Raw genomic sequence first — 15,415 nt, 5'->3', positions numbered from 1 at the left:
AGCAAAACCAACAATGATTATGGGGGTTATAACATAGGTGTGTAGCTGGACGAAACATAGATGTCGAACCCCCGCAGACGATTTAAATACCTGACGAAACATACACGTCAAACCATGCTGAATGGTTAAATAAACCAATTAACAATCTGAACGGCATCTTCAGTAGCAAAACACTTTACAATATATAAGAGGGACCTACCGTGACAGCAAACTGCTCTGCCTCAGTAAGGTCGCTGTAATTGTTGCGAAAAGCCTCCAGTTTCTTCAGCTGATCAGGTGGAGGGAAGTAAAGTATGAGTTGCTGAAGAACATTGTCTGTTATTACACTGTCATCACAACGCAGGATACACTTCCTCACATCAGCATAGCTCATGTGCTTTAGTGATCCTCCAAGCAGGATTGAAATGCTTTGTGCTGCCTTACCATCAAGTACCTTCAGATCTTTCACCTTCTTCATAGTGCCAGCCCTGCAACCAGAAAAGGTAGTAAATATCATCCAACAGCATGTGGTTTGTACCAAATTTCAAGGGCAGTGAAATATCATTAGACTCCGCTAATCATGTCATCCTAAATTCCTGCAGTTTATTCCATTTGCATTTAATGAGGCTGATTACTGAAACGTGGCAAAATAATGATTACATTAGTGCTGCAGGAAAAGTCGGCATCCAAAGACTATCCAACCAAAGGCTTGAAGGGAAGCAGTATTACTACTGAACTTGCCATTTATAGGCTATTTACCAACAGGATGGAATTCTTACTTTCAAGTAATACATGAACAGAACCAAAAGGTCTTGCATAAATTGAACATTATAAATCGAAACTAAAAATCCATCTACTGTTTTATTAGCAGCAGAAGATTGCTTCCAAGATAACAGCATAAACTTGTGACTCACTTATCTACATCATCATCTATCTTCTTTGCAGGAGGCTTGGATGAGAATTTTTGAGCTAGTCCATTAAGAATGTCTGGTGAAGCAAGTTTCTCCTCTTGAACCTTCACCCAAAATGATTTTTCTGACAATTTCTGGGGTAAGATCTGTAGACCAAATCCACAGGAAATATTTTTATAAATGTTTACACACACACACACACACACATTCTTATTATTGCACTGAATACAATTCATGAAAAATATGAGAATTAGATACAAATTCTTCTGCAAAGACTAGAAACAGGTACTAATAAAATTTTGACCTCAACCAACCATAAATGAGTAAAAATTTTGGGGGACAAGACGAATAAATTTCAGAATCAATATAAAAGATCAATTTTGTTCTCATTTTCTGAAAATTCTTGAAAACAGCCAAAGAAATCACATTCATTGGAGACACTGTACTTGTATGCTGTTAGTCAAAATGCTATGCAGAAAGAAGAAAGAAAGATGATGAGTATCTAACAAAGATAAAAAAAAAACCTGCAACTAAAGAACACATTCATTCATTCATTCATTATTTTGAAATATTATGTGAGAATTCATATACATTCAGCTCTCGATTATCCAGGATAATGGTGGGGATGGAAATCACGATTAATCGAAAACCTGGTTAAGACAAATTTTATTCAAAGTAGCACCGTAATACTGTACCTTCATAATACTATAGGCCTATCTGTATTTAAATTAATTCAACCTTATTTTTATGTCATCTCATGGCCTATTTAATACTTTTTTTACATTACACTGAAGTATGAATTAGTTATTTCAATTACAGCGTTCAACAACACCCAACACTTTTTACGAATATTCACACTTAACACTTAAAAAAATTTAATACTGTTGTTTGCTTTTTTGTGGCATTTTCTTTTTTATGGATATCCGTACGAAGCCTATGTAATATTAGCTTGTCATTTCATAAACTGTTCTCTTCACTCTCAAGATAGTCTAGTAAGGATTCCAAATGATTAAGAGCAGCACCATGTGATATTTTCTTACTAGCAACACTGTCCACCTCTTCCTCATTCTCACTTTCTTCTAGCTCTTCTGGCTCCACCCCCACCAAACTTACAATTTTGTCACCGCTTAACATTTCGAAGCCCGGCTCACATGAGTCACAGTCAAACCACTCTCTTATATTTTCCTTGTTGACTTCTTCACCACCATGAACTTAGTTAGCCAATTTTGTCAATTCTATGGCTATCTCATTTAACTGAATCCAGTGAATCCATGGATTTCGTCATCTTCATTAGTGATGAAAGGCATCAATTTCTTCCATGAATTTTTCAATACAGATGGCTTTACTGTATCCCACGCTGTTGAAATCTCGTATATGGCAAGTAATATTGAAAAAGACTTCCAGAAACACGTCAGATCTTCATCAATGTACTTTTGTAGCAAATTTGATCTGTAGATTCTCTTCATACTTGAGATAACTCTTTGATCCATTGGTTGGATAAGTGCGGTAACATTAGCGGGAAAATATTTCACAAAAATATTTCCATCATCTGACCTCAGGAGACTTTCGTTAGGATGTGAGGGCGCATTGTCAATGAGGAACACAGCTTTCTCAGGTAGGCCTTGGGATTTTAGATGGTCACGAACTTGAGGCACAAATTTAAAATCAAACCATTCTTTAAATATCACTCTACTCATCCAAGCTCCTTTCTGATTAAAATAATGGATAGGGTGATTTGAAGCTACTGTTTCTTTAAAAGAGAGTGGTTTTTGCTTTGCCGATAACTACTGGTGTTAGTTTGTGTGTTCCTGATGCATTAGAACAGCACAAGGCTGTCAATCTCTCATTACTGGATTTGTGACCTGGAGCCTGTCTTTCATTTTGAAATGCCAAAGTTCTGGTTGGAAAGCATTTCCAATAAAGACCTGTTTCATCGGCATTATAGATTTGTTCTGGCAGCAGATTTTCACTTTCCATGAAACTATCAAAATTGGTGCAAAATTGAACTGATGATGACAAGTCCCCTGACAATTTCTCACCTTGAATACTAATTTCTTGTATTCCATGACGCTGCTTGAAATGTGTTAGCCAACCGGAAGAAGCGTTGAAACTTCCTTGTAGTTCAAGTGCTTTGGAAAAAAAAAAATTCGCTTGTTTAGCACAAACTGCTCCTGTTATTGTTGTTCCCTGTGCCCTTAGTTGATTAAACCAGATCAGTATTGCTTTGTCAAGATCATCATATGTTGATTTTTTCATGGTTTTTCTCTTCTTCATTCTGCTTGAATTAGAAGACGAAGCAAAGGAAATTAATTGATTCTTTTCTCTTTCAAATCACGAACAGTTTGTTCTCCAATACCATATTGAATTGCTAATTGTTTAACTACACCTCTTTTTCCCAACTGATTGGTAATTTCAAGTTTCTGTTGAATACTTAACACAACACGCTTCCTTTTACACCCTGACATTTTGCTGGGCGGTGTATCTGTCCTTGAAACTTTCCGCAAATCCTTGCATTCTTTCACCCCTACCCTAGAACATTGTGTTAGCATAACGGGACCAAAAATTGTAGAGCTCGGTTCACACTGGTGCGAAAATAGTGTTACAACTCAGCATGTGAAACAAAAGTGAATGAATATTAAACAACATATAAGCCTTAAAAAGCCCTGGTTAAGCCACAAACCAGTTTATCCGCCCCCGGATAATTGAGAGTTGAGTGTAGATACAGAAATTAATTCCATTTCTGCATTAAAAGTGTCATAAGACAGAGAAGTTGGGTAGAAATACAAACACAGCACATACAAGTATAAAACAATATCACTTGACATCATGAAGTACTCACTGCCTTCCAGTTGGCTCGTTTCAGGGGGCCTTCCACCTCCCACTTCTTCTTTGGTTTCAGTCCATGGGGCAAAATATCAGGTTTTGGAGCAGATGGCATGGCAAATCCTGGAGGTGGTGGTGGACCCATACCAGGTAAGGGTGGGGGTGGTGGACCTCCCATACCAGGCATAGGGGGAGGTGGGGGTCCACCCATACCAGGGAATGGAGGTGGTGGAGGACCTCCCATCCCTGGCATTGGTGGAGGTGGTGGGCCTCCACCTGGCATTGGTGGAGGTGGTGGTCCTGCCATACCAGGCATAGGAGGTGGCGGTGGCCCTCCACCTCCTGGCATAGGTGGGGGGAGTGGTCCCCCACTGACCTGTAAGTCATATAAAATATAAACTTCATGCATTCATTGAATCACAAGGTTTATATAATGTTAGCTGCTGATGTGAAGAATTTCGCTTTTGTCATTTCAAAATTAAAGGAATTCAAAAGAATTAGAATAGAGATCACAATTTAAAACTTTGCATGAGGAGGTGAAGTCTTAACACATGACTGTGGATTAAAAACAAGACTCTTCTACAATCTGAAACTGACCATGTGACAGAGGTAAGGTGTCGAAAACCTACATCAAGGCACTGTGGAAAATATTAAAGTTGGTCACATGCTTCAGAGGAAATGCCAGATTAGTAAAAACCACTGGTATAAAACAAAAGTGTCTGGGGAAAAACCCATTTAACTGCTGCACCACCACATTGCTCTGGACTGAACACATATCGTAATTACTTGCTTATGTATAATGCCATCACATAAATCATATACTCTCTTTCTTTGCTGTAAAATACAGAAGAAATGAATCCCCAAACATTTCACCCATTTCATTTAATATATTGAAGATTATTCCCATGAAAAATACTATGACAGAGAATTTCCAATTCATTGGGCTGGATTGTCAGTTGTACATATCGAATTACACAGACTGGAATTTCCCAGTAGTGTCATCCAGAGAGTTGAGTTACACATGTTAGTTGTCTTAATTTAGAGAAACGTTTTTAAAAAGTGAGTTCTATGTTTGGTCAAACATCATGTAAACTGAGGGTAACGTTCAAATTATACACCAGGCTTTAGAGTGAAAATAACTGAATACTCTCCAAACTGGTAACTATGATTTACAATTTAACATCCATGTATTTATCATCCATCAGATGATTTACAATGTCATATGAACTGCAACCAACTTTAATTTTTGTGTCTGACATGGCTAGAGTGAAATTGCACAAATGACAAAAACAGCTGCTATGGAATGTAGCAAAATTCAACAAAGGAATAACAAGTTATGGAAAGAATTAAGCTATTTTTGACCAAGGGTTTATGTTATAGCTGTTTCTGGACATGGCATTCACAGATTCACCTCAGCACCCCTGCAGCATCCAGTAATATTGTGTAGTTCTTAAATCTACAGAATGTTCGGATGAAAGGTATTCAAAATAAAATCATTATATCTCAGAAAGAATTTATATATATATATATTAACGGGTTAAATCATTATGAAGGGAAACTATCAAAGTTCTTTTCTGCGCATATAACTTTCACAATAAATTTAAATGTGGGCTCCTTTGGTGGCACGACAAATATCCATACTTGAAGCATGTTTGGTGTTACCATAGCCACAGTGTCCCTTATGTGGGCTTTCAGGTATTGAAGGTCGCTGATCTTAACCTGTGGCAGCATATGCGCATAAGCCGGGTACGAAAAAAAAAAACTTTCAGAGCTTTGCTTTCCAATGACATAAACCGGATACATGTATGACAATTAGTTTCCGAGATATACATTTTTTATTTTGGATACCTTTCATCTGGACACCCCATATTTTCAGCATTTGTGGTCAAAGTCTGGAAATCTCTCTCCTAATGAATACACCGGATTAAACAGATAGTAACATAACATTTTTAACCAAGAAAGTTTCCGCCACCCAAACTTCCAACCACTGTCCAGAGTAGCTACCCCAAGCCTGGCCCTTATGGATTGAATGAAAAAAAAATGACTCTGCTTCTAATGTAGTATAACTCCATACACTCAGCATTTTTGAGGAAGTACATTCCTTCTCCAGTGGGAACTGGTAATTGCATGACTGCCAATTTCACAAATCCTCATGAAACTCATGCATTCAAATAATCAATCATTAAAACTTGGACTTGAATGTGTGAATTACATGAGTAAATACATTATTCTGTTCATAACATTTATGACCAACACTTTCTACCCCAAAGCTGTACACATACCTAATCTACTAAAACATTAACATTTTAAAGAATGTTCATAATGAACTGACAATTTGAGCAATACCTGCCTACCTTGCCACTTCTAGGCAGCTGCTCCAGCTCAAATATCTTTTTCTCAGCATGGGCAAGTTTTGCTTCTGTCTCTTGTCTAACTGCAATAGCTTCTTCTAATTTCTGCCTCAGTTCATCCAATTTTCGCTCATCTTCTACACGAGACTTTTCTTTAAGAATAAATTTTGGTCATGTTTATTATAACAGTGCAAAGTGTATATAAATATGGATTCATTCTATTAACAACATTTACATAATAAAAATAAAATATATTTCAAGCAAATGCACTGTATGCAAAACAGCCATGGATAGAATAACAGTCAGTTACAGTTACAACATTCAAGAGGAGCAGCGAGGGGAAAATGTGGAGAAACAGAACAATGACAAATGTCAGATTTGAGGTTCTTACAGTCGTTAGTATGATAAGTACTGTCTTATAGATATTATGCTGTGTATTCTCTTACAAGTTTACCAACATTTTAGAAGAGCATACTGCCTCCATCTTCAGCATTAAAGGTATGCCAAGCAACAAGCAAGCAGGCTTTACTGAAGGAACTAAGTGAAAAACAATATGCGTACAGTCATTTCTTGGTTTACGTGCATTTGATTTACACAATCTCAGTCTAACGTAATTGAAGAACATACACCACTTCTTAATTCACATCACTTTAGTTTTTACATCAACACAATTATGTGATTAGTAACAGGCAACTTCTTAATTCATGTTGTTTTAGTTCTAACTTTAACAAAATTACCCAGTCAGTAACAGGTAACATGATGGATGACTGTGTGGCACTGAAAACAACAGACGTGTATATAGCTGCCTGCAGTGATGGTATAAAATCTGAAATAAAATGATCCTTAAAATAAAATAACAAACTACTAAGCAAAACACTTTATATGAATAAATATCTATAACCCTCCAGAGCCCATGCATGAACTCCAATTTTCCTTCACTTCTTACAGAAAATCTGCTCGATTGTGACGCTTTCCATGAATGCATCTACCGTGCAAATCAAGAAATGACTCTGTGACATACTTTCATATTTTCTCTGCTGTAGAATAGTTCAGAGGTAGCTTTATTTGCAGAACATATTATCCTAAGGCCAAGGCACAGACTGAAATTTTACCAATGACATAATATGTTCCTTTAAATACTTCATGAAATTCACATGAAAAGGCTGTTACTAATGCCTCCAACTTGAGAAAAATGTAATTTTTTATTACTGTAGAAAAAAGAAGTTGTGGTTATTACACACTGTGGCATGTAGATCCACTGCTAGGCAATGACCATGAAACAAGCAACTACCCAACAGCCACTGCTAAGTAATGACAACGCAAACAAGCATGTTTCCATGGCAATGACAGAACCCAGCATTAACTGAAAAGACGTTTTCTATGCAGTCTGTGCCAAGGTGTATAACCAGGACCAGTAAGTAGCACATGAAGGTGGGGTCAAATACCTCCACTGTAGCCCTGTGAGTCACTGGAGGCAATGAAAAGGGAACCCAGTGCGTGGTGGTATAACTGGGCCACCCTGTTCCTGGGGGATATAAATATGGGGAACTGGCCCTTCAGGTTGGTGGAGTCTCATATCTGAGAGAGTAAAATGTAGTCATGAGTCCCACAGGACTTGAACCTGAGAATGACTGCGCTGGCAAGGACCAGCAGAAATTGTAAATGACAGACCCAGCCTCTCGTCAGAGAAGATGCGCCCCCATCAACAAACCGCAACTGTCTGACATTAATAAAAATTTGGTCTTGGGCTGCAGATGGGTGTCTGACACCAAGACAGACTGGACGACTGACTATTGGTCATAACATAACTCTGACTTTGACACTGAGTTAAAGTTAGTTAGAGAACTACTGGGGGTTCAGTCACTGTAAGCTGTTACTGTTAGAAGCTGGTAGCTGAGGCCAGGGAAATTTCAAGAACCCAGAGGAAGGGGATCATTGACAGTTGATAGCTGCTACAAAGCAAAGGCAGTGAAGATGTGACTGTAGACACTAGTGTGTGCATGTTGTGTGCGCACGCATGTGCATGCGTGTGTAATAGCAAACAGTAAAATGTGGTCACACACTGTATTGAAGTGTGCAATATATCGAGTCATCAATCAAAAACCTGTCTATATGAGTTGCAATTGGGAAGTTCCTGGACTTTTATTGTTGTAACTGCATCAGTGAAAGATGAGAGGGGAGGCCATGGGCACACTTCCGAAAGCCTATTGCATCACTATGCCACGTGACACCACGCTGTGAACATGCACTGTTTTTGCACAAGTGCTCTTTCAGCTTCTTGTTTCGTTTTGTCTGTGATGAGCCGCAAAACTGAGTAACGTGTATGCTTCAACTTTTGTGTAAAGCTTGGTAAATCAGCTACCAAAAGCCTTGATATGCTTTGTGAGGCTTTTGGAGAACATTCTCTAAGCTGGACAGTGGTTTTTGAATGGCATTCATGTTCCAAGGCTGGTCGAGTGTCAGTTGAAGATGATGAATTTTCAAGGGGACCAAGCACCATCAAAACAGTAGAAAATGTTGAAAAAATCTGAGAACTCATCTGCAAAGACCATTCCCAAAAAAATCCATGAGCTCAAAGGCAACCCTGGGATCAGTTATGGTGTTTGCCAGGAGGTCTTAACAGAAAATTTGAAAATGTGCCGCATTGCTGCAAAGTTTGTTCCCTGACTCTAACAAATGATTAAAAGCAGGGGTAGGCTAACGAGGACCCAATTTTTATCCCTAGGATCATTAGGGGTGGCAAAAGTTGGATTTTTGGTTATGATCCAGAAACAAAGCAAAAATCGTCATATTGGAAGAGCCCAGAATTACCAAGGGGAAAAAAGGTGCAGCAGGTCTAGAGTTCAACAAAGAGCATGCTCACTGTTTTCCTTTTTGACATGAAGGGGATTGTTCACTGTGAATTTGTTCCTCCTAACACTACAGTCAACTCAGATTATTACTGTGATGTCTTGAGACACTTGAGAAAAAATGTATGATGAAAAAGACCAGAACTTTGGCACAACCACAACTGGCTCCTTTATCATGACAACATGGTTATCATTCCCCATCCTCCCTATTCACTGTACTTAGCCCCTGTGATTTTGCTTTGTTTCACAAATTGGAAATGAAACTGAAGGGACATTCTGAAACAGTGTCTGACATCCAAGGGAAATCTCAAGCGATACTTGACAACATTAAGGAAAATGACTTCCATGGTGCTTTTGAAGTGTGAAAAAACGATGGTGGGGTTGTATACATTCCCAAGGAGACTACTATGAAGGAGACGACAGCAAAATTGAGTAACATAAGCCAGCATTTTTTTTTACCTAGACCAGTAACTTTCCCATACACCTCATACTAGGAATCTATCACGTGAAAATGTCGAACACACTACAAACTATGCTTATTAATTATTCAAGACAGCATTCAGTGTCATACATTTCACTATGTTTCCAGGAAATGTAGAGGTACTGCCCACTACTAAAATTAGATCAATTAATTCCAAATAATAATCTTTCTCTTGTGTAGATGTCTTCTCAAGAATATTTGGACCGAAGAGAGATGACGTGACAGGAGGTTGGAAAAAAACTGCATAATGAGGAGCTTCATAACTTGTACTCTTCTCCAAGTATAATTAGAATGATCAAGTCAAGGAGGATGAGGTGGACAGGGCATGTAGCATGAATGGGGGAGACAAGGAATGCGTATAGGATATCGGTGGGAAAGCCATAAGGAAAGAGGCAACTGGGAAGACCAAGGTGGGTGGACAATATTAAAATGGATCTTGGAGAGACAGGATGGGATTGTATTGATTGGAGTGATCTGGCTCAGGATAGGGACCAATGGAGGGCTCTTGTGAACATGGTAATGAACCTTTGGGTGTGATAAAATGCTGGGAAATTCTTGAGTAGCTGCAGAATTGGTGGCTCCCCCAGAAGGGCTCAGCTCCATGAGTAAGTAAGTAAGCAAGTAAGATGTCTTCTCAAGATACATTACGTGATGACACCTTTTAACTACTGGTGTCATTTAATCTGAAGCTATTTTACAGACTTCATATTTCGGTGGTCAACACTCTTACAAACAATATTAGGGTAGTATACATGTATATCTATTCTTGATACCTTCATAATAAATGAAGCTAATTCTCCAATTAATGTTTACTGTAAAGGTGTCCAACACAGTCACAAGGAGTACACATATTTGTACAAATTTACATTATGTACATGCAACAAGTAAGAAAGTGAAACTGTTTACTGTGAGAACTTAAACTGGAAATATGTGAGGTAATTCTTGTTTTCTCATTCTGCACATTACCACCAATTCTAGCAACTTATAAGTACTGATGTTGGGAACATGGAAGTCACTTTACAGCATTTCTCTTTCACTGTTTGACAGTATTATAACAACATTAGACCATTTATTGAAGTTTTATCAATTTATTCACTTCATTCTTTCCCTGAATTTTACTCCTCAAAATTGTGATTCATGTCAAACACACAGATCCATGAAACATTACACTTATTTGCACAACAAACAGAAATATCCTAGGAAAACAGAACTGACTTCATATGAAAACTTCAGGTAAGTTCAAACAAAAACTGACTTTGTTCCACAAGTACACATACAAAGCTACTGAACAACTCTCAAATATAAGAAGGGATGGACCAAAGATTATTTATGGGCACTGTATCGACAGCAATAATTTAGCATCAAATGATACTGTGGTGTACAGACCCATTGTGAGGTAATGGCCTGTACACATGCAACAGAGTAATGAGTCACATCTGTGATGACATTAAGCAACAGTAGAAGAGGGGCTGCAAGCAGCATTCTCTGTGGGTCCACTCTGATGCTATATGACTTGACCCACTGAGTTCAATTGAGGTAATGGAGTTGAGTACAGTGGAGTGAAGTGAGTTGGTTGAGCAATCAGTTAAAGGGCTGCTGCAGTTCAGTTTTTGTGAGCTACTGCTAGATGCTGGTAGCTGAGGGACAGGGGTAGTTTGGGAGCCCAGAGTAAGGGGAACATCCGCCACTGGAACCAGTAAACAGCTAGTGGAAACTGTAACACACTAAGAACACTAGTCTGTGTGCAAGAGTTATTTGTGAAGTGTAGTAATGAGTTGTATAAGTGTGCAATAAATCTAATTACCAATGCAAACCCTGCCTACAGTCACTTTATCACATGACAACTGGTGTCAGAAGTGGAACTGGACTGATCGAATTAAACCTGCAGAAGATGTTCCAATGGTTCTGGGAAGCCTGCCTAAAGCTCAATGCCAATGCTTTCAGAAGGAAGTGCAGAACCTGGGGCATGCTATTTCACTTCAGGAGATAACCACCAACCCCGAGAAGGTGAAAGCCGTATGGAAATGGTTGACAACGATGAATAAACATGAAATTATAAACTTGTAACACATGGTTTATTCCCGGTTTTCGGTGAACTATTAGCCAAACAAAACTTTGTGTCTGGTAAACATACCCAACACTTACCAACAAGAGTGTCTATGAGTGGCTGCACATCAATCTGAAATCTACGTTTTGCCCTGAAGTCTGGATCACAACCACTTCTGTGCAGCACTATCTGAGATACACACTCTTCTATCAACTTATAATATGCTGGCCTGAAATTGAAATAAAAATATGCTTAACACACAATACTAAGTTGAAAGGAAGGAGATCTCAATATGGTAATGCACTGACTCCATGTCATATAGAAACGTTCCTCATACTGTGGTACTGCTACCTCTAGGGGTACCAAAGCAGCTTGTTCAGAGTACAACAAGTCCTCATTTTTCAGCACTCCTAATGAAAAAGTTATGTGGTGTTATTTTTAATTTGAATCAAACTCAGAATAAGCTTCTAAAAGTGACATATAAAAGTGATCACTGTTTACTTATATAGTGACAAACAACAAACTCTGTGGTTTTAGCACGCAAGTGAACTATACCAACAGAGCAACCACCACTTGTCGGCGAAGTTAGTGCCAACTTTAGCGGATAGAGGGTGCTGCATGGTCAGGGCAAAGAATCCACACAGCCATTAATTTCGGTTTTCTAGACCAGAGCTCCTATTTCCTTGAAACTGCTCAATTATCCTCATGAGGGTGAGTGGACCCTGGTCCAGACCCATTACTTTTCAGAAAATCTGGTAGCGCTGGGAATCGAACCCGGACCTCTGGATCTGTAGCCAGGAACTCTGACCACTAGAACACAGAGGCAGCCATACTTACACTGTGACAGCATTAATAAATCAAGCTGTGGATTTTCCAAATTACTTTTTCCCTGTAAGGTGCAGACAACTGTCTGTTTTAGGCAGTACCAAACACAAAATGTTCCAGAACTGCCAGTACAGGGTTTTCAAAACACTGCTGAAAATTAATGAATAACTGGGAAGTTTCCAAGTATACAATGTGAACAAGGTTTACTGGCATTATCCAAAAAATATCGCTACAGATTATATCCACAGTCAGTTCAGGTGTCATTCCATTTCCTTAAAATGAATTCTCATATTATTCTCCCATCTACATCCACATTTTCCAAGTGATATCTTCCAATGACTTTTTCAAACCACAATTTTGCTTGCATTTTTGTTTTTCTTGTGTACACTACATGCCCCTGTCAGAAACACTCCAAGATTGGAGGATGTGACAGACTGAACTGCCTCTAGATAGGACCAGATGAGAACAGACCTTTGTGATGAGGTTAACCTAATGCTCAGAGGACTAGCATAATAGGAGTCAGTTGACAAGTACAGTAAAACCTCCTCATTCATACAGGTTATATTCCTGTAAACTCATACAAATATAGGTTACCCAGTCATGCTGCTCTTTGTCCCTGGCAAATGTGATTCCAAGGGTGCTGCCGTGCTTATTATGCACTGCCTTACTCATGGCACAGCTGTCTCCTTTGAAGCCTCTAGCCTTAGGGTCTGACTAGGCCTTGTCCAATATCATGTCACCATCTGTGATGGGAATCTTCACTTCTCAGCAACTTATCCCCTCTGGATGAAGTATTCGTGAAGCCCATAAAGGGCACAATGGACCAACTGCCTGATGGTGGCAGTAAACTCCTGCAGAAACTCATCAGCTGGGTCCTAGCTTTCAGCTAGGGATGGCAAGCCCTGGCCAGATGGTGGCCCTCATAGCAGCTTTCAAGCACCTCAATGATGTCTCTGTAGGAACACTAATGCAGGATGTCAACACCCTGTCCTTGCAGGGCAATCAGTAGGTGTGTGGCTTTCTCCCAGTTCTTGTGATCAGCTATAACCTCAAACTGGTGATGAAAAAGGGCCTTCTCTGCTCTGGATAATGTGCTCCCACAACCTCCACACCATGCTCATACTTCAACTTCTGCCACCTGCATTTTGAATTCCCACCATGTAGCTTCTAACAGCATCTTTGCTGCTTGTATGCTGATCCATGTTACTTGAATCCTCATGCCAAGTTCTTCATGGAGGCTCTGAGTCCACTAATCAATGACAGACACCCTCATCACTTCTACATCCATTTCTGTCTCTTAACCTTGAATTTCAGCATCAAGGTCCGCCACCTGTTTGCCGATGGTTTCTCTGAATTCAGTCTGGGCATATCAATTGGTGCTTATCATGGTCTTCATCTTTACTTGGCCAGCCCTGAAGTTTTGCCCTCATTTCATATTGTCCACCCTTCATGGCCTTCCAGGTCCAAAATCAGATGTGGTGCAGGGTCTATTTCTCATGAATCCATAATCTGCAACAATCCAATCCAGCACTTCTGATGCCAGTTGTCTTGAGTTGGTGACCAGACACACAGTTTGGATTGATAAATAAATTTATTGGACTCTTAAATTATTCCAGCACTTTTATTATTCTTCACAATATGCCCATTACTAAAGCATATTCCATGTCTTTCTGGTCTGATGTATCTTCAGGTACTAAACAGCAGGGTCTCTCTCCGATGTTTCCAATGCTTTAAAGCTTTGGGTAAACTGCTGCTGGCCTTCACCGACACAGTAATTTTTACTTCTGAGCTCCCCAGGACTGATGACCATATTTTTTTTCTGTCTTACAACTCCAACAAAGTCATGATACTCACTCCATGACACTGTAAGGCCAGCTGGTCAGTCAGTCAGTCAGTCAGATAATTGCTGCTGGCCGTCACCACCAGTTATTCTTGGTTCCAGGTTCCACAGAACTTATGACCATATTTGCCTGTCTCATGGTTCTGACTGAGTGATGAGACTACTCCAGCACTGGTTGGTCAGGTAAAATGCTGCTGGGCCTCACCAGCACAGTCATTCTTGGTTCCAGGTCTCAAAGAACTGATAACCATATTTATCTGTCTCACAACTCCCACTGGCTCTCTTCTATGGCCTTGTCACATACCAATTACAAAACACCAGCCCCAACAGTCCTCTACAGTCATGTGCATAATTACTGTGATGGAAATGTGTTTTAACAAGGTACTGCATATCAATGGACAACTCCGTGATGCTTCCCTGATTCCAGTATTTCAGCTTTTATGCATGTCACAATACCATAGGTAAATTCAGTTTGTGTTTATTTACGTGCAAACATAACAGCACAGAGACGAATAACAAAGTTGGCACGCGTATATAGAAATACAGAAATTACTAAAAAACAAAATACAAATAAGACAGTCTATATAATTGCAATAAATTAATAATAATTAAAAAAAATAAAGTTAGCATTAACAGGTGAGAAAAATAAAATAAATGCATTTCAAATGGTTATTCCATTATGTGGTGAGAAAGGACAATACACATACATACACACACAGAAGTTAGTAATAATAATAACCCAATTAATTCTTATTTATTCGTGTGGCAGCTCAACATCCTAATTCAATTCAATTCACGTTTATTTACATGCAACTTAACAGCACAGAGGCCAATTACAGGGTTAGCATGAGTACATAGAATTACATGAAAATAATTAAAAAAACAAATACAAAATTTGAGAGTCTACATAATGACAATAGATTAATAATAATTCCAAGAAAAATTAAAGTTAACATTGACAAGAAATAATGTTAACAATAAAATAAGACCAATATATGTACATACACACACGTAATATTAAGAGTATCATTAACAAATAGTATTAACAATTTTAGTTTCATTGTCATTGACAGAAACTGTTCTAATTGCAAATATGTCGAGATCTTTACCCACTGCATTGGCAGCATAGGCGCATTGAGCAGAAGGGCAGTTTTTATTAGAGGGACAAACACCGAACAATGAGAAGTCCCTAAGATTCATCATCATCATCACTGGCACGACAGCCCTTTGTGAGCCCTGGCCTTCCTCAGGATTGCTTGCCATTCTTCTCCATTCGATGCTACATCCGTCCAGTTCTTTACACCCAAAA

At 39.0% G+C, this 15,415-nt stretch overlaps 1 protein-coding gene across 6 annotated transcripts in view; it reads right to left on the bottom strand.

Annotated features, from left to right (window-relative positions):
• LOC111868757 (protein diaphanous) overlaps nt 1-15,415 on the bottom strand; it is a 79,830-nt gene that overhangs the window by 14,797 nt on the left and 49,618 nt on the right. For all 6 annotated transcript variants that reach the window (XM_033753163.1, XM_023859728.2, XM_023859721.2 and 3 more), the window contains 5 exons: nt 11,540-11,670; nt 6,068-6,216; nt 3,730-4,089; nt 894-1,036; nt 200-467 (listed from right to left, as the gene is read on the bottom strand). In XM_033753163.1, coding sequence (XP_033609054.1) covers nt 200-467; nt 894-1,036; nt 3,730-4,089; nt 6,068-6,216; nt 11,540-11,670 — 1,051 coding nt within the window. The remainder of the gene's footprint in view (nt 1-199; nt 468-893; nt 1,037-3,729; nt 4,090-6,067; nt 6,217-11,539; nt 11,671-15,415) is intronic.

The sequence above is a fragment of the Cryptotermes secundus genome, unplaced genomic scaffold, assembly GCF_002891405.2.
Source record: "Cryptotermes secundus unplaced genomic scaffold, Csec_1.0 scaffold280, whole genome shotgun sequence".
Taxonomy (NCBI): domain Eukaryota; kingdom Metazoa; phylum Arthropoda; class Insecta; order Blattodea; family Kalotermitidae; genus Cryptotermes; species Cryptotermes secundus.
This window is presented reverse-complemented; position numbering and strand designations above follow the sequence as displayed.